At 38.8% G+C, this 20,569-nt stretch overlaps 1 protein-coding gene across 4 annotated transcripts in view; it reads right to left on the reverse strand.

The window, feature by feature from the left end:
- Positions 1-2,580: 2,580 nt before the first annotated feature.
- The window catches only part of MYBL1 (MYB proto-oncogene like 1), a 35,483-nt gene continuing 17,494 nt past the window's right edge, over positions 2,581-20,569 (reverse strand). For 2 of the 4 annotated variants that reach the window (XM_038766745.1, XM_038766742.1), the window contains 11 exons: positions 20,026-20,200; positions 18,959-19,030; positions 17,533-17,637; positions 16,856-17,089; positions 15,110-15,478; positions 12,595-12,737; positions 11,859-11,973; positions 9,180-9,296; positions 8,717-8,818; positions 7,785-7,964; positions 2,581-5,233 (listed from right to left, as the gene is read on the reverse strand). In XM_038766745.1, coding sequence (XP_038622673.1) covers positions 5,105-5,233; positions 7,785-7,964; positions 8,717-8,818; positions 9,180-9,296; positions 11,859-11,973; positions 12,595-12,737; positions 15,110-15,478; positions 16,856-17,089; positions 17,533-17,637; positions 18,959-19,030; positions 20,026-20,200 — 1,741 coding nt within the window. In that variant the 3' untranslated portion in view covers positions 2,581-5,104. The remainder of the gene's footprint in view (positions 5,234-7,784; positions 7,965-8,716; positions 8,819-9,179; positions 9,297-11,858; positions 11,974-12,594; positions 12,738-15,109; positions 15,479-16,855; positions 17,090-17,532; positions 17,638-18,958; positions 19,031-20,025; positions 20,201-20,569) is intronic. The other 2 variants (XM_038766744.1, XM_038766743.1) reach the window with 2 other exon arrangements.

Consider the following 20,569-nt stretch of genomic DNA (forward strand, 5'->3'; position numbering starts at 1 on the left):
TAAGCCTCATGTGGGACAGGTACTTTGTCCAACCCATAGTAAGCGCTTGACAATTATTACAATTATTATTATTATAAATTCTTGGATTAACATGGTAGCAGTTTTGATGGAGATTAATACTGTGAGCTGTGTATGGGACATGGACTGTGACCAACCTGATTAGCTTGTCTGTCCCAGTGCTTAGTATAGTGATGGGCACTTAGTAAGCACTTAACAAATACTACAAAAAAAAGTTAGAGAAGCAGTGTGGCTCAGTGGAAAGAGCACGGGCTTTGGAGTCAGAGGTCATGGGTTCAAATCCCGGCCCCGCCACTTAGCTGTGTGACTTTGGGCAAGTTACTTGACTTCTCTGTGCCTCAATTCCCTCATCTGTAAAATGGGGATTAAGTCTGTGACCCCCACATGGGACAACCTAATCACTTTGTATCCTCCCCAGTGCTTAGAACAGTGCTTTGCACATAGTAAGCACTTAATAAATGCCATTATTATTATTATTATTATTATTATTTGCCCTGCTCTGCTCATTTAGCCTGGACAGGGATTTATAGGTTGGGATTCTGTTATTTGAATTCCCAATTACTGGTAATTTGTAGCATCATTTGCCTTTCTCCACAGATCCCGCACATTCCTGAATCTTGTCCCTGTGGGCAGCAAAGGATAGCTGTATTCTTTCCACAACTTCCTCTAATTCTTCCCATTCAGCTTCACTCACTCTTGTATGCAGGTTTTCACATGAACTTCTTTCCCTAACTTTTTTTGGCTTTCCCACTGGTCAGACTGTAAACTAAGCAGTTTGGTATTTGATAAAACACCTACAGAAATGTGTTTGCTTTAGTGCAAAAGTTTTCTCTCTGAATAATTTAGGGAAAATTAGTATCTTTTTTGAACTGAAAAGTAAATAGCCCTTTCAAATTGAAGAATAAAATTCCAGTATAAATACCATAGCAATATCATCTTTTGGCTCTTCTCATGAATGAACTTTTTTTGGATTCAATGTCTGAGTGATATTTATCCTCAACTAGCTTCAAAACCAAATTTGTGATCTAATCCATCATTATTGCTTCTGGTTGAATTACTTCTCCCTAGTAATTAAGTGAAACCGTCCACTTAGCAGTGTGATAGTAATATCCCATTTTATCGACACTTGTTATTTTTAAAGGGAAACATTTATAGGACAGCTTTAATTAGAAGCTACCTATTCTGAACCATGGCCACAGTAAAATTTTGATTCTCACTTGCATTTTAGCAAGCTTATGAGAACACTAATGCAAAGTAAATTCTATTTAATGAAGAGGTTGCAGTTGTAGTTCAGTTTTATACAATTCAGGAATATAGTTTGTTGTGCCAAAAATTAAAATTTCCTTGTTGATGACTAAAAGAAGCCTCTAAAAATTTTTTAAAGGAAAGCTGTTTGCAGTTCACTCAATACCCAAATGAAAGTTAATTCAGGACAAATGTCAACTGTGACTCGCAAGTGGTTAAGTTGTTTTACCCAGGGAAGTAGCTTTGAGAGGAAGACTGCTTCAGGATACATTGTGTCTGTGTCTGCTAAAGTTGGCCTGCTTAATGTAGGGAAACCAGTCACGTGTTACAGGAGAGCATGACCCAAATCATTATGCATATAGTTCTGCTCTGAGTTCAACATGTGAACTGGATGGTGAAAGCTAAATGAGCCTATTTTTCATCTTGAGTAATCCTCAGCTACCCAATCTTTTCTCACGATGTGACTGAATGGATAAATGGGAGTTCCAGCAGCTCTAAAATTCTATGATAATTGGGATTTTTAGAAGGGTCTCTTCCCAAACTGTCCCATCCCTGCCTATGTGCACTGTAGCTGGATCTCTTGGATCCCGTCTGTAGTCGTCTTAAAACAGAACGATGGGAAGAAAGGAGAACGAGGAAGAGGAGGGAATATTTCCATGGCTCTCCACTTAATATAATCGCACAAGACTTGACAAAACTGTAGAAAGGTTTATGTCTTGTTCCTTTTGCAAAATGAAAACTGTGGAGAGACCTGCTGTAGACATCAACCCAATAAGAACTCACAGTAGTCCAAAGAAGTACTAAGTTCAGTGCTTTGCACACACTAAGCGCTCAGTAAATGCGACTGAATGAATGAAGTCACGCTCATTTGATCGACACTGCTCCTTGAGCCAACCTGTAAGTGAGGGTGTTTGAGTGCCTGGGAGCTTTCGCAACCGAAAAAAACACTAGTCTATCGTTGACTCCACTAAAAGTCCGAACAAACTGATGGATTCCTAGGGTGGAAGACAAAAGTCGCATAGAACAAACACCAAAGACACGCAGAGTCGGAAGGGACCTAAAGAGGTCATTCAGTTCAACTCCAAGCCTTTTGGCAGATGATGGGCTAAATCATCCAGTCCAAATAATTTAAGATCTTTTAAAAGTAATAAGTAGTGACAAAAACTCCTCAACCTCCTTTAGCCTTCTTAGCAGACAGTGTTCCACCTGTACTTGAGCTCTGGGGCATGTCGTTTTTTAATGTCTTTTGACCTGACTAATTCCTTAAGACACAAACCACTTGTTCCTCACACAAAATAAACATGATTTCACATTAGCTTGTACACAGATGTTTTATTTTGGATGTCAATATCTTTGTATGCAAGATTCTCTTACAATGGACAAGTGTTTTCCCAGTACAACAAAACCTTAGTCAAGGTAGTTTGTTGTACAATAATGTTAAAATCTTAAAATGGAGTAGTTGACATGTGAAGTCAGTTTCCATGCAAGTTTGGCTGCTACATGTATGTCTAGTCTAAAAACATCCTGAAAGGAATTCAAATGCACATATATTTAGGACACTAAAAAGGTGATTCAAGATGTCTGACATGTTAAAAGATTAAAACTTTATCGCAAAAGCAACAAAGCAGTTAACTGAAGGGCTGAACCAATACCAACCAAACATTTGCCATATTTAGTAGTCTTTAAGGCTGATACATCTGGAATAAATTAGCTAGTATTGGAAACATAATGCTCAAGGAAAAAAAATATTTTACGATTTTAAATAAATCACAGATAACTAGACCTTGATGATTTCAGACTATATGCTAGCTAGCTCCAGATTTTGTTAAAAAACACTGCCATCTATTTGTTCAATTTCTGTGAAATGATACTTTATTGACTTTCCTAAATGCATTTTTCCCCTAAGGTGAAATGCTTTGGAGAAGTCAATTAGGTAACAATTAGAAAAACTTGAGAAAGTTTGCTAAGGAAGCTAAAACTAGTTGCCCCTTTTGATATCAACGAGGCATTAATCGTGGAACTAATCATTTTTGCACTTTGTCCATAGGCAAAATATCAAAAAAGAATTTAGATTTAAGCAGTTAAGTCATTCTGCTCCTCTGCCCAGGTGCAAAATATTCCAACATTCAATATTTAAAATTTGATTTAATCTAAAAGCAGATGGGACAACCTTGAGCTCTAAAAAAATAATTTCATATATTTTTCATATTTCAGCATTTTAAAATCACTTTGGTTTTGAAACAAACTCTTCATATTCCTGGTATGTTTAGCAAGAATTTGCCAGGTAAAAGTTGATCCCATTAAGTTAACTTGAGAAACTGCCATCATTTGATTTGTATCTGAACACACAGTGCATATGGTGACTCTTTCCTTCTCTCTTAGCAGCAAGCCGATTCTGCTATTCTTTTGTAGCAGCATACTTCGGGAGTGGAGAGGGAGAGAGTATCAGAATTATAAATATCTAGAATTACAGTGTACAATTCTGTTTACCTGTCAGTGTTTTAAGTTGACAGCACAACATTATATTCTGCAAGAAATGGACTACATAAAATCTCTACAACAAAAGCAAACCAAGACATTCCTTCAAAAAGAAATAAGTGCAAATACCTAAAATAGGTAACTGAAGCAACTGTTGTAACCTGTAGAGAAACACAAAAAGTTTAGAAAAGGACAAAAGTTTTCATAAATAAGAGAATGTTTTCCTCTACTTTTGAAATATTAAGTAAATAATAGAACTTCCAAGTGCAGCTAAGACTTTGAGAGACCAAGGTGCCATGTTAAACATAAAAATAAACCGTCAAAATTTAAAGCACATATACAAATTATCGAGTTAATTTACATGACTCCCAAATATAATCTAAAAGGAAAAAGAATATAATTTAGAAAATCATTAAAAACTACTTTATAACCAACATGATTTAAAGGGTATAGTGCAATATTTAGGTAGATGTGACATACAGGATAGATTTTTATTTTTTTTCAGCCCATAGAACTTACGGCCGTTCCATACTTTAAAGTTAAAACCGTCCTTAGCTGTCATAACAGGAAACAACATTGGCTTCTAGACACCCTGTATACATATAAATATCTACATTTAAGCTGAAAATAAATTACAAAAACAGGCTCCTTTCCAATTTACAGTTTCCTTGTTCCTACATACTGTACAATACATTCAACAGAGCTCTCAGCTTCTCTGAGATTTATGAAGAAAATACTGACTCTTCACTAAAAATGACAAAAAAACCCTCCTTTGTTCAACCCTGACTACCTTCTAGTACCATTCACAAATAAATATATTTAACACTGTAGCTAATTTTAATGTTTTTAGAAGCATATCAAAAACTAGTAGTGCAATGGTCTATCCTTTAAGAGCCTTTCAACTGTGTTTCTGGGTATGTGGTAGAAGAAATTGCTACATAAGCAGATAAGCACTTAGGTAAAAGCAAATTTCATTAAAACTATGTACGCACTTCATACATAGACTAGGTTTTCAGAAACAATTAAGTACTTGTGATCTGTACAAACAAAATAGCAGAGTAGCCAACTATTTTATGTATAAATGTGTATTAAAAATTGGCTGTTAACATTCATGCACGCATGTTTTTCCCCCACCTTATTCTTTAAAAACTACCTTTTAAAAAACTCATCTCTAAAAATCGCCCGGCAAGAACCTTCATGCTATCCCTTACTAAACTGGCCTAACCTCTTGCCTGCCTATGGTTAATTAAAAAGACTTAAAAATGCTTAAGTTGGTCTAAAAAGTTTTAAAAAAATTGACAAATTTCATTAAATTTGAATACAGAGTGAGGGAATGCATTTGTTTCATCATCTGTACTGATCGTTACAAGATGAGAGCTCTTGAAGTGCTGCTGGTGGGTGTATATGTGCTTAGATATCTTCTTGCTTGTTCAGTCATGATTCGTTGATCTTCCGTCTTCCCGTAGACTACTGCTTCCCATTCACAATTTGACTACAATGTGAACATATTTCAAGGTAAATTTAAGGTCTCTCTCTCACAAACACACACATGCACACACACACACACACACCCCTATAAGAATATTTTAAAAAGTTGGTCATTAAAATATTCATGCATACCCAAAAGCTATATTATCCCTTTGGTTATTAAAAAAAACCTCTTTAAAAGTCCGCCAAATCCTCATAATACTACCTTTTATCATGGCACCCCAAGATATAGTGCTATGTATATTAAATTTAGATTCCATCCTGAGATTCCAAACTTCACTCCACATCAATTTTCATGAAGCTCCCAAGAGCTCCCCACAACTAACTCATAACCCTATATATTTACTATGATATCCGTGATGATGGTGATGATAGAGACTGTCTCCCATCTCAAATGATGGACTAGCTTTGGTCCTGAAGTTTGGGGACTGAGAATCTACACAACGGAAATGATTATAGTGTAGGGGTTTGGGACAGATTCAGTGACACTCTCTTCCGTGCCAGCTGTGTTTCCACTAATGTACAGAGTGCCATCATGTGAGCAGGATGGCAAGGCTGCAGCACTTGGAAAGTGCACGCTAAGCTTCTTTGTTTTTTATGTATGGGTCCAATTTACAGTTTAATTGACCGTGTATTTTGTTCTTAACTACAGTTTATCAATTCACGTGGGTTGGCTAAAGTGCATTAAAAAAAATCTTTGTCCTTTAATGGAACATCTGGAGAAACTCGGTTCCTCCCAGACTCATCTTCTAACTGTGCTTCACTCTTGACTCTCCCACCTCTAAACCCTGGCTCAGACCCGTCCTCCTGCCTGGCACTGCAATCCCTTTCTAGTCCCCCATACCACAGTGATCCCCGTCTTCAAAGCCTTTCTAAAATCCAATCTCGTCTAGGAAGCGCTCAACAATTTTTTTTCCCCTCACCCCTCATCTAGGCATTTCTGCATTGCCTCAGCACTCTTGTACTCACAACTCTCCATTGCATTTTTGCAAATACCGACGTACATACTCTGCTTATCTAGGCACTTCCTTCTATCCACAAATGATTATGTCTGCCTTCCCTGCTCCTTTAGACGGCAGAAATCATGTCCACTAACTCTATCTTAGAGAAGCAGCATGGCTCAGTGGAAAGAGCCTGGGCTTTGGAGTCAGAGGTCATGGGTTCAAACCCCGGCTCCACCAATTGTCAGCTGTGTGACTTTGGGCAAGTCACTTCACTTCTCTGTGCCTCAGTTACCTCATCTGTAAAATGGGGATTAAGATTGTGAGCCCACCGAGGGACAACCTGATCACCTCGTAACCTCCCTAGCGCTTAGAACAGTGCTTTGCACATAGTAAGCGCTTAATAAATGCCATCACTATTATCTTATTCTCCCAAGTGCTGAGTATAGTGCTCTTCCCTCAGTAGGTGCTCAATTAATACTGCTGATTGATCATGAACTTAATTCATAAAGATATAAACACACACAAAACCAGCCATTTCTCGTGTTCAAAGTTAATGCCTATAAAAAATTAAATTAGTCTTTGTATGGTGGGTATGACTGAAGAGATCAGTGGTACAGAATCTCTTTCCCACAACACTGCAAAAAGTCAACCTCATTGTACTCTTGTGATTGGCTTTTCAAATGACAGTAACTGCCGGGGTTTGTTTTTTTTTGGAATGGAAGCTGCTATCCCCTCACCCTCACCCCTCGGATTCAAGCTCTCCATCACCTCGCCCCCTCCTACCTCACCTCCCTTCTCTCCTTCTCCAGCCCAGCCCGCACCCTCCGCTCCTCTGCCGCTAATCTCCTCACCGTGCCTCGTTCTCGCCTGTCCCGCCGTCAACCCCCGGCCCACATCATCCCCCTGGCTTGGAATGCCCTCCCTCTGCCCATCCGCCAAGCTAGCTCTCTTCCTCCCTTCAAAGCCCTACTGAGAGCTCACCTCCTCCAGGAGGCCTTCCCTGACTGAGCCCCCTCCTTCCTCTCCCCCTCCTCCCCCTCCGCATCCCCCCCACCTTACCTCCTTCCCCTCCCCACAGCACCTGTATATATGTATATATGTTTGTATGCATTTATTACTCTATTTATTTATTTAACTTGTACATATTTATTCTATTTTATTTTGTTAATCCGTTTTGTTTCGTTCTCTGTCTCCCCCTTCTAGACTGTGAGCCCACTGTTGGGTAGAGACCGTCTCTATATGTTGCCAACTTGTACTTCCCAAGCACTTAGTACAGTGCTCTGCACACAGTAAGCGCTCAGTAAATACGACTGAATGAATGAAGTTTTTCAATGAAGTGAACCACTTGTTTTACTTCAAATTAGTTATCTGCACATTCCAAGAAAAGTTAAATAAATTTCTTTTAGCTGTTCCAAATAATAGAGAGAAAACTTCCTGAATGTCAAATTATACCTTAGAAATGGAGTTAGTGCTGACTTGAATGTCAAACTCTTCACCAGTATTTTTAAGTAAAATTGTAATCAATTGAAGACTATAAGGCAAGTTTTACTGGGTATGAATCACTAGATAACAAAATAAGAATAATCCCAAAATAATTGTAGAAATTCATACCTGAATAGACTTTTCCAATTTGAAACCTTTCGAAGTGCTAGGATTTGGCTTCTTTTTAGCAAATGTGTAGGTTTTGTTGGTTAAATTTGTATCTTGTTTTTCTGGTGTGACATTGCATCTGTTGTCATGTATCTCCAATAAGGGTATCATTAATAAAGATGTAGTAAAGATATTTTCTGACTGAAGAGGAAAAAAAGAAAGACAAGAAAATAAAGTGCCTAAAGGTGATTCAAATCAAAGCCAAACTTGTATGAGAAATAAACCCCTCTAAGGACCTTATTTTCAAGAAAACTTTGCTTTTACTGTTATTACTGATGCATAAGAAAAAAAACCCTAACATTATAGAGGTTTCTGAGAAAAAAAACCAATCTGTACAGAAAAAAAACCTCTAGTAGGTTGTTCTGCCCATTTAAGTTATCTAGGACCCACCATAAAAATATATTTGTAATACGAGCTACAATTACTATAAAATAAAATTATATACTCGTACCAAATAATATAATAGTTATTTACTTGTTCCAAATAATACACTGATCAAAACTTCATGGCCAGAGAGCATCCTATTTGTAAGAGAAAAGCACAGAAAAGATTTTCTAACTTATTTTTAGTCCAATTGAGACTCATCGTCCTTTGCTATATTGTAAGCTTGTTGTGGGCAGGGAACCTCTCTGCCAACTCTGTTATATTGTTATTGGTATATTATAGTCTCCCAAACACTTAGTACAGTGCTCTGCACATAGTAAGCACTCAAATACGATTGATTACTAAAAGGCAACTTGTTCCCTGTGTGGCCACTAATAAACTTTTAGTTTTGGGCATGAAATGATCAAGAAACCAGAACCTACTATTCTGAAAAGTTCACATGACATAATACACCATGCCAGAACTCTCGCTGGCTTCAATAATTTTGAGGAAAAAGCTTCTGCACAAACCTGCAAGTCTGAAATATCTTCCGTTGAAAGTGGAGTTCGCTGTTCTTTTTCCCAGGGGTCTAAAACCAATGACTTTCTCACTTTCTTCACAGAAGAAACCTGCTGTAGAAAAACAATTCAACATAAAAGGCATTTTAGTGATAGGGAAGCAGCATGGCCTAGTGGAAAGAGCATGGGAGTCAGAAGACTTGGGTTCTAATCCTGTCTCCGCCGCTTGTCTACTGTGTAACCTTGGGCAAATCACTTAACTTCTCCGTGCCTCAGTTACCTCATCGATAAAATGGGGATTAAGACTGTGAGACCCATGTGGGACATGGACTGTGTCCAACCTATCTTGTATCTACCCCAGCCTGTAATGCAGTGCCTGGCGCATAGTAAGCATTTGACAAATACCATAAAATAAACAACAAGGCTGACCACTGTTTCCCCAATATTACGCCCAAAGAATAAATGGAAAAGTTACCTCCTGTTTGCAGCTTTTATAGACAGGTTCATCTTCCGCTTTGAAGAATATGTCTCTTCCAGTTTCTTCTTTCAAAACTTCTCTGATGTCTTCTTCCAAGAATGCAAGTGGCTGGGACTGTTAGTTTTAAAATAGATTTTTAAAGTTATGAATTATTTTCAGCTGTTACGTTTCTTCAGGTAGGAAGCTACATTTAGCCCAATGTACAACCGTACACTCCAGAGAAGGTAGACACCAGTGGGTTTGGCTGATTTGATTTTTTTCAAACACAAGTTGGAATAGAAATCATTAACTGAGTCAAATCCACATGCAAAAGGCAGAGTGCCCTTCCCTCCCCCTCACCAAAAAAGTCTCAATTTAAAATATCAAATATCCACATTGCTGGTTAACCCCCTGCAACCTGGATCAGTGGGTGGGTTATAGTCTGGTGGTGCTGGGGAGCAAGGGGAAACATGGCTCGGTTTCCAATTAATAGCATTTATTGAACATCTGCTGTGTGCAAAACACTACATTAATCCGTGAGAGAGTATGATGGGAGATGACAACACTATTTCTGTTTAAAAGGAGCTTACAGTCTAGTGGGAACTGAATCCAGAGGGTTGGAATTGGGACCCAAGCATCCCCTGCACTGTCAGTAATCTAAATTATGCAGTGGTCTGAAGTAGGTTCTCAATGTTTCTGATAGAAGCATTCGTGCTCTCTAGTTCCCTCTTTCTCTCTTTTACATACATACATATATATTATATATGTAACATTTTATATTATATAATAATTATAATACACATGTATTATATATTATAATACATAATACCCAATTTGATTTGTTTTATTTGTTTTTCCTGGCTTTTAAAAAATTCATTCAGGTAATAGTCTTTTTAAAATGAGCAGAGATAGCTTGGATAACTGTGTGTGTATAGATGTAATCTAGAAAAAAACAAATAAAATTGGACATCATATTTAGAAGGTGGGAAAAAAAAAATCAACCAATCAGTGGTATTTATTAAGTGATTACTGTGTACCTAGCCCTGTACTAAGAGCTTGGGAGAGTACAATACATTAGAGTTAGTAGGCGCAATCCCTGCCCACAGGGAGTTTCCAGTTTCCAGGGGGACACTATATTATCATCATCATCAATCGTATTTATTGAGCGCTTACTGTGTGCACAGCACTGTACTAAGCGCTTGGGAAGTACAAGGTGGCAACATATAGCGACAGTCCCTACCCAACAGTGGGCTCACAGTCTAAAAGTGGGAGACAGGGAACAAAACCAAACATACTAACAAAATAAAATAAATATCTGTATTGGAGATTTGATCTCCATCAGTTATCCAAACCTGATTATATACAACAGTCCCAGGCCCAAGTACTCTGGATAGTTGACTTCTAACAGATTATTCTTTCAAACAAGAGTATATCATTGCAAGTCCAGCCAAGGTTGAGTGTTAGTTATACCCACTCACATTATATGTTCCTAAATGGAACATGTCACTTGTTTATTTCTCAAGCACTCATACAGTGCACTGCATCAAATGGGGACTCAATGACTACTAGCCACACCAAGAGAGCGAGGCCCATGGGCAGATAAATGAAATAGAGTAAATTTTGGTTAAAATACCAGTTTTGAGGGATAAAAAATGGAAAACCTTCATTCCCTTCCATGGGACATGATAGCCCCACACTATAACCAAAATTACATTTTAATTATGTAGGCTATAACTGGAGTTTATTGTAGTAGAAAATCTGCAAAGACACAAGTGCCCACCTTTCTCCAAGGGTGAAAAAGTGTTTATACCCTGCCTTTGGCCCAAAATTTTGGCCAGTAGCAGCCCTACAAAATTCAAAGCTACACTTCTAATTTCAAAAAGATGTTGTCAATGTTTAATCTTCACCATTAACTTCCGAGTGAAATACAGAAGTAAAGGTGAGACTTTTCTGCCTTTAAGCAGACTGGTCAAGCGTTCTCTGCCCAGGAGGCTTCAATAACTGCTCAACAAATCCTCACTCCTCTCCCACTACAACGCAGCCCACACATTTCAGTTCTCTAATACAACCTACTCACTCTCACCTCAACTGCTGTCGACCCCTTACTCACATCCTCCCTCCTGTCTTGAACTCCCTTCCCTCTATATATCCAACAGACCACCACTCTCCCCATCTTCAAAGCCTTGCTAAAATCCTGTCCCTTCCAGGAATTCTCCCCTAAGTCTTCATCCTTCTACCATATTCTCCCTCCCTCTGTGTCGCCTATGTCCTTGGATCTGTCTTCTTTAAGCACCTTGATCTTCAAGCCATCCCTAACCTATGTCATCATTATTATCATGATGGTATTTATTGAGCACTTACTATGTGCACAGTACTGTATTAAGTGCTTGGGAGAGTACGATACACATTCCCTGCCCACAGTGAGCGTACAGTCTAGAAGATACATTTAAGTACATATCTTTATCCTTGATTGCTTCCCTTGTCTGTAATTTATGTTAATGCCTGTCTCCTCTGTTAGACTTCAAGCTCCTTGAGGATAGGGACAGTGTCTCCCAGTGGTATTGTATTCTCCTAAGCATTTAGTACATTCCTCTGCACAAAGTAAATTCTCAATCAATACCATTAATTATGTACTCAGGACCCATTGGGTGATGAGGGTGATGGTAAATGGGGAAAACAGGCAAAATGTATACAAACCACAATTTTAAGAGGCCCATATTTTTTCTCCTGAGCGGCGAGAGCGTTCTTAAAAGGAGTGGGAGTTCTTGGTGTAGTTCCGAGGATAGATCTCCTTATAGTAGGTGTTCTAAAACTGACCACAGAGGTATTGGTACAATAATCAATATTTTGCTTCATAAATAGGATCCCCAATAATGTTAAAATAGCTCAATTGAAGCTGTTAGACCCACATCCACACTTTATATTTAGTTGCTCTGTAGATGTTTCTTTGGTTTATATCTGAACTAATGTCCACCTTAGCCCACACAAACCTTGTTTAAAGAACACTAGTAATCTATGAAGTTTTAATTAAACTCCAATATCTTTAAATAGAAAGCATCAAAAGATGAAGATCTTCATCTGAACACAGTATTTAAATTGCAGTTTAAAAAGCAGTCATTTATTTAGAATGCGGGAGTTGCCATCTTGAACTTCATATTAAGAAATGATATTGTAGTACATATTGCGGGCACACGACTGTTTCTTTTGAAGCCACCTTGCATTCTATCTCAATAAATGTGTGTTATCAGAAGAATGTTCCCTAATTTCTTAATAGAGTTCTATCCAAAACATGTAGGGAAAACATGGGAGACATGGCAGAACCGACTGTATTGGAGGAAACCTGGAGTTTAAGGCCAATGGCTTATATGCATACTGAATGATTGATTTATTGGACACTCCTAATACAAATGGGTATAAGCTCAAATTTTCTTACCCTGCATTCTCCTTCTGATCTTTCGGGGTGGCTTCTTTGTGAAGAGGAGTTGTAATAAGAACTTTCTGGCCACAAATTGGGGTTGATGTAAATGCAGGATTATCAAGATTAAGTTGTTCATTTCCGGAGCATGTATTGAAAAACTAAACACATTAAAAAAAAAACCCCACACATTGAATAATTTATGTAATGTTCACTACATAAAAGTTTCCATTGATGATTTCCTTCTTTTTTTTTTTTTATTATAGAATTATCATACACTTGCTAATGAAAGCTTCTGGAAAAGAAAACATACTTTTTAAAAAAAATGATACTTGTTAAGTACTTACTCTGAACCCGGCACTGTACTAAGCACTGGAGTAGACACAAGCTAAATCAGATTGGACACGGTCTCCACGTTCCCGTGGGACTCACAGTCTTAATTCCCGTTTTGCAGATGAGGTAACTGAGGAACAGAGTAGTTAAATGACTTGCCCAAGATCACCCAGCAGACAAGTGGCAGAGTCAAGATTAGAACCCAGGCCCCTCTGACTCACCAGCCCGTGCTCTATCCACTAAGCCATGCTGCTGTTGACTAGAGAAACTCTTCCTGTGTACTCATGGTGGGCAGCTCATGAACTGCCCAAGGACCCAGAGAAGGCCAATCAATTAATCAATCAATCGTATTTATTGAGTGCTTACTGTGTGCAGAGCACTGTACTAAGCGCTTGAGAAGTCCAAGTTGGCAACATATAGAGACAGTCCCTACCCAACAGTGGGCTCACAGTCTAAAAGGGGGAGGCAGAGAACTAAACCAAACCTACTAACAAAATAACATAATAGAATAGATATGTACAAGTAAAATAGAGTAATAAATATGTACAAACATATATACATATATATAGGTGCTGTGGAGAAGGGAAGGAGGTAAGATGGGGGGATGGAGAGGGGGACGAGGGGGAGGCCAGGGTGGAAGTTGAGAAGATCGCAGAGCCTGCAATGACAAGATCTTCCTTCCCGCCTCCACTGACACCTTCTATAGCTGCGCTCAGCTCCTGAGGAGAGGAGCGCTCCCTAAACACTGCCCCACTGAAGCGGCTTATAAATGACCCCAAGTCCACTTCGTCCACTCGCCTCACGGCGCTGACCGGCAAGAGGGCACCAGGAAGGGCCCGGTTTAGGGGTACAGATGGAGGGCAGACTGAGATGGCCTCAGTGTCCCTCGTTCTCGCCCGTCCCGCCGTCGACCCCCAGCCCACGTCCTCCCCCTGGCCTGGAATGCCCTCCCTCCGCACATCTGCCAAGCTAGTTCTCTTCCTCCCTTCAAAGCCCTACTGAGAGCTCACCTCATCATCATCATCAATCGTATTTATTGAGTGCTTACTGTGTGCAGAGCACTGTACTAAGCGCTTGGGAAGTACAAGTTGGCAACATATAGAGACAGTCCCTACCCAACAGTGGGCTCACAGTCTGAGCCCTCCAGGAGGCCTTCCCAGTCTGAGCCCCCTTTTTCCTCTCCTCCTCCCCATTCCCCCTGCCCTACCTCCTTCCCCTCCCCACAGCACCTGTATATATGTTTGTACAGATTACTCTATTTATTTTGCTTGTACATCTTTACTATTCTATTTATTTTAAGGATGTGCATTTAGCTTTATTTCTATTTATTCTGATGACTTGACACCTGTGCACATGTTTTGTTTTGTTGTCTATCTCCCCCTTCTAGACTGTGAACCCATTGTTGGGTAGGGACCGTCGCTATATGTTGCCAACTTCTACTTCCCAAGCGCTTAGTACAGTGCTCTGCACAAAGTAAGTGCTCAATAAATATGATTGAATGAATACTTAAAATAGTAGAATCAGAGAAATATCATTTGGCAATCTTGATGTTGTTCACCTTTTGAAAGTGGGTCATCTAACCTGATCTAGCTCTATGAGAATAGTAATAGCCTTCATTGTACATTCTTGGTATACCAAAATTTTCCCTCAAAAAACCAACCCAACTACTTTTTTATGTTTAGATTACAAATTATCCAGGTCCTGAAATTTCCTTTCTTCCATCTGCTGCATCTATTTTGGTCTTTCCACTGATCATTAACAAGAAGGTAAGGCATTAAGGAAAAGAAAGAGAAACTCAGAGCCCAGGCCTGGGAGTTAGAAGGACCTGGGTTCTAGTCCCGGGTCTGCCACATGTCCACTGTGTGACCTTGGGCAAGTCACTTCACTTCTCTGGGCCTCAGTTACCTCATCTGTAAAATGGGGATTAAGAGCGTGAGCCCCATGTGGGACAGGGACTGTGCCCAACCTGATTAATTTGTGTCTATCTCAGCTCAGCACAGAGCATGGCACATAGTAAGCACTTAATAAATAGAATCATTATTACTGTTATTATCAATGAATTTCATTTATGCTATAGCATCTTTTATTAGTTTTCTTGGATCATATATTCTAAGTTAAAGGGACTCACTGTCGCTGCAGAGGTTTTTATACCTGACAACTTAATTATTCTGGAAAAATAAATGAAAAACAGAGTTATTACCTGTGAAGGAGAAAAAGGTAGTGTTTTCACTGGTGTATGTTTTAATGCAATACCGACAGCATCATTCAATGAACCATCATTATGATCGCTGACTGGTGAATGACCAACTCGAATTCTTCTCTTCTTTCTTAGAATAGTAGGTGGAGTGCTAAATTTGGCTTCATTTGGTGATGTTGAAGGAACCTCCTCACTCTCACTGTTACTACTGGATTTCTTCCCCTCCAGCACAAGGCTGACATTAAACTGACATTCCATGGATCCTTCACTGTGCTGAATTCGCATTAGTTTAACTGGGGTTGGCTTGGCAGGGGAAGCAGTAGCAGCATCAGATAGGTCAAAACTGGCAACATCACTCCATGCTACAGGATCCTAGAAAAGACAAAGTGGTTTGCAGTCAATCTTATCTTAAAGGGAAATCATCAGAGAACTTGCACCACTGGTTGACTGACTTCAGAGTCTCATAGAGTATGGCATTTTCAAGCAGCATGGCATAGTGGATAGAGCATGGGACTGGGAGTTTGGACATGCGTTCTAACCCCGGCTCCGTCTCTTGTCTGCTGTGTGACCTTGGGCAAGTCACTCACTTCTCTGTGCCTCAGTTACCTCATCTATAAAATGGAGATTGAGGCTGTGAGCCCCATGTTGGACAGGGACTTTGCTTGATTTGCTTGTATCCATCCCAGCACTTAGAATAGTGCCTGGCACATAGAAAGTGCTTAACAAATACCATTATTATTATTATCATCATCATCATTATCCTTTACTTACATTAATCTACTGTTATTAACCTACTGTGCCAAATACTTGGGAAAGTACAACTGACTTAGAAGATATGATCCCTGCCCGCAGAGAGCTTACAATCTTGTGGGGAGTCAGATAAAATTAATTACAGAGGAAGAAGATAATTTTACATAAAAAATACATTATATATTGTTTTAAGACTTCAAACAACATTTATGTTCCAGAGAAATATGTTGGTTTTTTCCCTTGAAATTCAGAAAATTTCAAGTAACTGTCCTCCATGTCTCACTAAATCCAGCATTTGTTTAGACTCTTATGGATCTTTTGTGTTCCAGCCATTAGTCACTTGTGTTTTATGCCTTGAAGATTTGTACATTTACATTGTAAGCTTCTTGAGGTCTCTGACCAAGTCTTGCACTCTAGGATATTGCTCTATATAATGGATACTTAACAAGTTGACAATTAATGGAATAGATTATCAAGTGTTTGGACAACAAACTATACATTGTCAAGCCTTCCCAGACTGAACCCCTTCCTTCCTCTCCCCCTCCTCCCCCTCCCCCCGCCCAAATATATGTTTGTACATATTATTACTCTATTTATCTATTTTACTTGTACATATTTATTCTATTTATTTTATTAATATGTTTTCTTTTGTTGTCTGTCTCCCCCTTCTAGACTGTGAGCCCGCTGTTGGGTAGGGACCGTCTCTATATGTTGCCAACTTGTACTTCCCAAGCGCTTAGTACAGTGCTCTGCACACAGTAAGCGCTCAATAAATACGATTGAATGAATGAATGAATATTAGGAGAACAAATAGGTAAAAGGTATGCAAGTGAAATGACTGAACAAGCATAATGTTATATTGTTCCTTCATGAGTACCAAGGATTCAAGGCTAATCCAGAATTATATGTTCTTACAACCCAGAAATAGAGGAACCCACAGATTGCAAGCACAAAGAGAAACTATCCAAAGCCACCTCAATCACATATTTTCCAACTTACTGATTCAATGAGCTCGAGAGTCTCTGCAAATTCTGGAATGGTCTGTAGAGATGATAGCACTGCATTTGCTTCCACAGCCAGGTACTTAGTGGGTGAATTCTGCTGAGCAGATGCATTCTGATTCTCCTCCATACCGTAAAACTCGCTGGTTTGCTCTTCAAGGCTGTTTAGAGTATTAGACATGCTTTCATCCATAAAGAAACTGCCAGACCAACTAGATAAACTCCCGGTCTGCTAAAGATACAAAAGAAATATGAATATTATGTAAAATTTCTGATTTAGATAAATTCAACCCAGAGGCCTTCAGGAAGGACACCTAGCCAAGACATAACACACTTTGTATCCCATTACAGTATAAGCAACATTTGAAAACACTATTTTTTTTTACACATGGTAAACTAAAGGCGACCTTATTTTCTTAATAGTTTATTTTTTTAAAATGGTAATTTGATACCTTCCTTTAATGCTTAGGATTTACTTTTTTTTCCAAGGTGACATAAAATCATGAAGTAAAACTGTCAATTTGTTTCCCCATCAGATAATCTTCCCCACAGACAAAGCCAACGAACATTCCCTGGAGGCTTCCTGTATTCCTGAACAATGCATTTTTAAAGTAGAAATTTAAAAAAGAGCTACGGGATTGAAATAGCACCCAGAAAACCCGAAGAGTTCCTTACTGAGGAAATTTGCTTTCTTCTGACTTCATTCTCAGCTGACATAAGAAGCAACTCAAGTTCCTTTATTTTCTTCTCTTTATCAGGATCATCATCAACAATTGGCTGCTGAAATATATATTTTAAAAGACGAGGAAAGCAGAAAATGAACAACAAAATTAAAGGCCATCTCAAGTAGTTATATTTGTTGCAAGCTTCCACTGGGACAGCGTAAAGCCTAATACAACTCTGAAGCATAGTCCTACCAGATCCAAAATATTCAGGACTTAATTTTTTTTATGGTATGTGCTAAGTGCTTACTATATGCTAAGCAGCGTCCTAAGTGCTAATCAGGTTGGATACAGTCCGTGTCCCACATGGAGTTCACAGTCTTAGTCCCTATTTTCCAGATGAGGTAACTGAGGCTCAGATAAGTTAAGTGACCTGCCCAGGGTCATACAGCAGATAAGTGGCAGAGGCAGGATTAAAACCCAGGCCCTTTTGACTCCTAAGCCTGGGTTCTATCCATTAGGCCGTACTACTTATCAATAAGTTACAATAAAAATGTTTCAGACTGATCAGCAAAAAGATATATTAATTCCATCAGTCAGTGGTATTTATTGAGTACTTGCTGTGGGCACAGCAATGTACTAAGCACTTGGGAGCGTACACTGTGGTAGGTAGGCACCAGCGTGAGAAACAGCGTGGCTCAGTGGAAAGAGCATGGACTTTGGAGTCAGAGGTCATGGGTTCAAATCCTGGCTCTGCCCATTGCCAGCTGAGTGACTTTAGGCAAGTTACTTCACTTCTCTGTGCCTCAGCTACCTCATCTGTAAAATGGGGATTAAGACTGTGAGCCCCCCATGGGACAACCTGATCACCTTGTAACTTCCCCAGCGCTTAGAACAGTGCTTTGCACATAGTAAGCGCTTAATAAATGCCATCATTATCATTATTATAGACACAATCTCTGCCCACAAAGAGCTTTGACAGTCATTACAATAAATTACAGCTGCGGGAAGCGACAGAGTACAAGGATGTGTACCTAGATAAATGAATTGGAAAAGAGTATAGCAAGCTTGCTAAATCATGAATTTCACCTATTTTTTTTATAGACTTTGAGTGCCATGTTCAATTTTTGACATCTGCACAGAGTTTACTCAAGGTAAAATCTTTTGGAAAAATGTATTGCTGTTTGAGAACTCAAAATCAACAAGTGAGAAATAACAAGTGCCCAATTGCAAAAAAATGTGATTTACCATATCAAAATCAATCGGTCATATTTACTGAGTGCTTATACTCTGTGCAGAGCACTGTACTAAGTGTTCGAGAGAGTACAACACAACAATGTAACACACACATTTCCTGCCCACACCGAGCTTACAGTCTAGAGGGATTATGCGTTAGTCAAGAGTACTAGAAACCGATCAGGCTCTTAATGAAAAATTACCTGGATAAAAGCAGAAGCCTGAACATGTTCTACACAGTTGACTTCTGGTGACACATACTGATAGCCTGGGATCTGAAAGTAATCACAGTAAATCCTCTCAACACCTTATGAATGTACTCTCTCCAGAATGAACATGAAAGCTGAGGGAAAGTACTTATTTCAGATTTCAAAGTGTATAAGCAATCAGCCCAACTTCCCTACACAATATTGGATTTCCCTATCATACAGACTCTTAACATGTTTTGGGATGATTATCTTGTGCTTTCGTTAGACAGCATTTCTGCCCCAGACTTCTCTGAATCCCACGTCTATAAAATACACAATATTGGATTTCCCTATCATACAGACTCTTAACGTGTTTTGGGATGATTATCTTGTGTTTTCGTTAGACAGCATTTCTGCCCCAGACTTCTCTGAATCCCACTTCTATAAAATATTACCTGTAGGTGAAAACGAATAAACTGAGGTTTTTTTCACCTGTACAATCCAGCAACTGCCCAGGATGAGCTAAGGCATAAAATGTGCAAAAAAAGTAGTGGGCAGGAGAGTTATGGGTGATTGGGAACATTAAAAATTCTAAGATCCTTTCCTACGGAAGTACAAACTTACACCACTCAGTAAGGTTGCAACTGAGACCCTGGAAAACTGTCTCCCACCTGGAATACTCCAATTAAGCTATGGGTAGGATGTTCAGCCATTAAGATACTACAGAAGTGAATGGCAAGCACAGTAATGACACAAGGATAAAAAAATGAGACCCTTTACAACCCCAAATTAAACACCTTTACATTCCTTCATTGCCCACATTTAGTTTCTTAAGATTATCTTCAAAATAGAATATAAAGAGGGCACAATTTAATGTATTCAATTTTAAATATAATTGTCAGTGAAAAAATACAGTACTGTATGTCAATATCTAGTTGACAGTGATGACCGAATTATAAAATAGTTTTTAGTTAAAACAGATTTTTAAAATCTTTTTTAAGGTGCTGCTAATGTTAAGAAACCAAATCTTTCCCCACATAGCAATAAAAGCATTTTTTAAAGGATATTAAAAAAATATGTGCCTGAACAGGTATGTAAAACTGATTCTGGGTTTGCAAATGGTCCATTGTCACACAAGGTTTGTTTTGAAGCTTGGAAGAAGTTTGCTCTGTTTTGATTCCATCTTGTAAATAGCCCTCCTGTTCCACTTTTCTTCGCATAGTAGAATTCCAATGATTTTTGATGGAATTGTCGGTCCTAAGAAGTCACAGTGAATGTTAGGAAATAGGAAACATAGTTTTGCAAAACTTCAAAATCATATAACAGCATAAGTGATATAAATTGCCCTCCAAATTTAAATCAGCCTATTTTTCCAAACAAAAAGTTCATTCCAAACTGGAAACAAAAATATCTAACAGTTGGCTGAAAGTCCAATATATTCAAAGTACTAGTAGATGAAAATAGAAGTTCAAAATGAAATATCCCTTCAGCCAATGATTAGTTACAATGCCTTCCAATCAGTTTGCCTGCGGTTACCACTAATACTACCTGGAAAGTCTGAGCTGATGCACAACCAAATAAAGGACAGCAGCCATCAAATAAGGCACTAAAAATCAGCACCCTAGA

Source organism: Tachyglossus aculeatus, chromosome 25 (assembly GCF_015852505.1).
Source record: "Tachyglossus aculeatus isolate mTacAcu1 chromosome 25, mTacAcu1.pri, whole genome shotgun sequence".
Classification (NCBI taxonomy): Eukaryota; Metazoa; Chordata; class Mammalia; order Monotremata; family Tachyglossidae; genus Tachyglossus; species Tachyglossus aculeatus.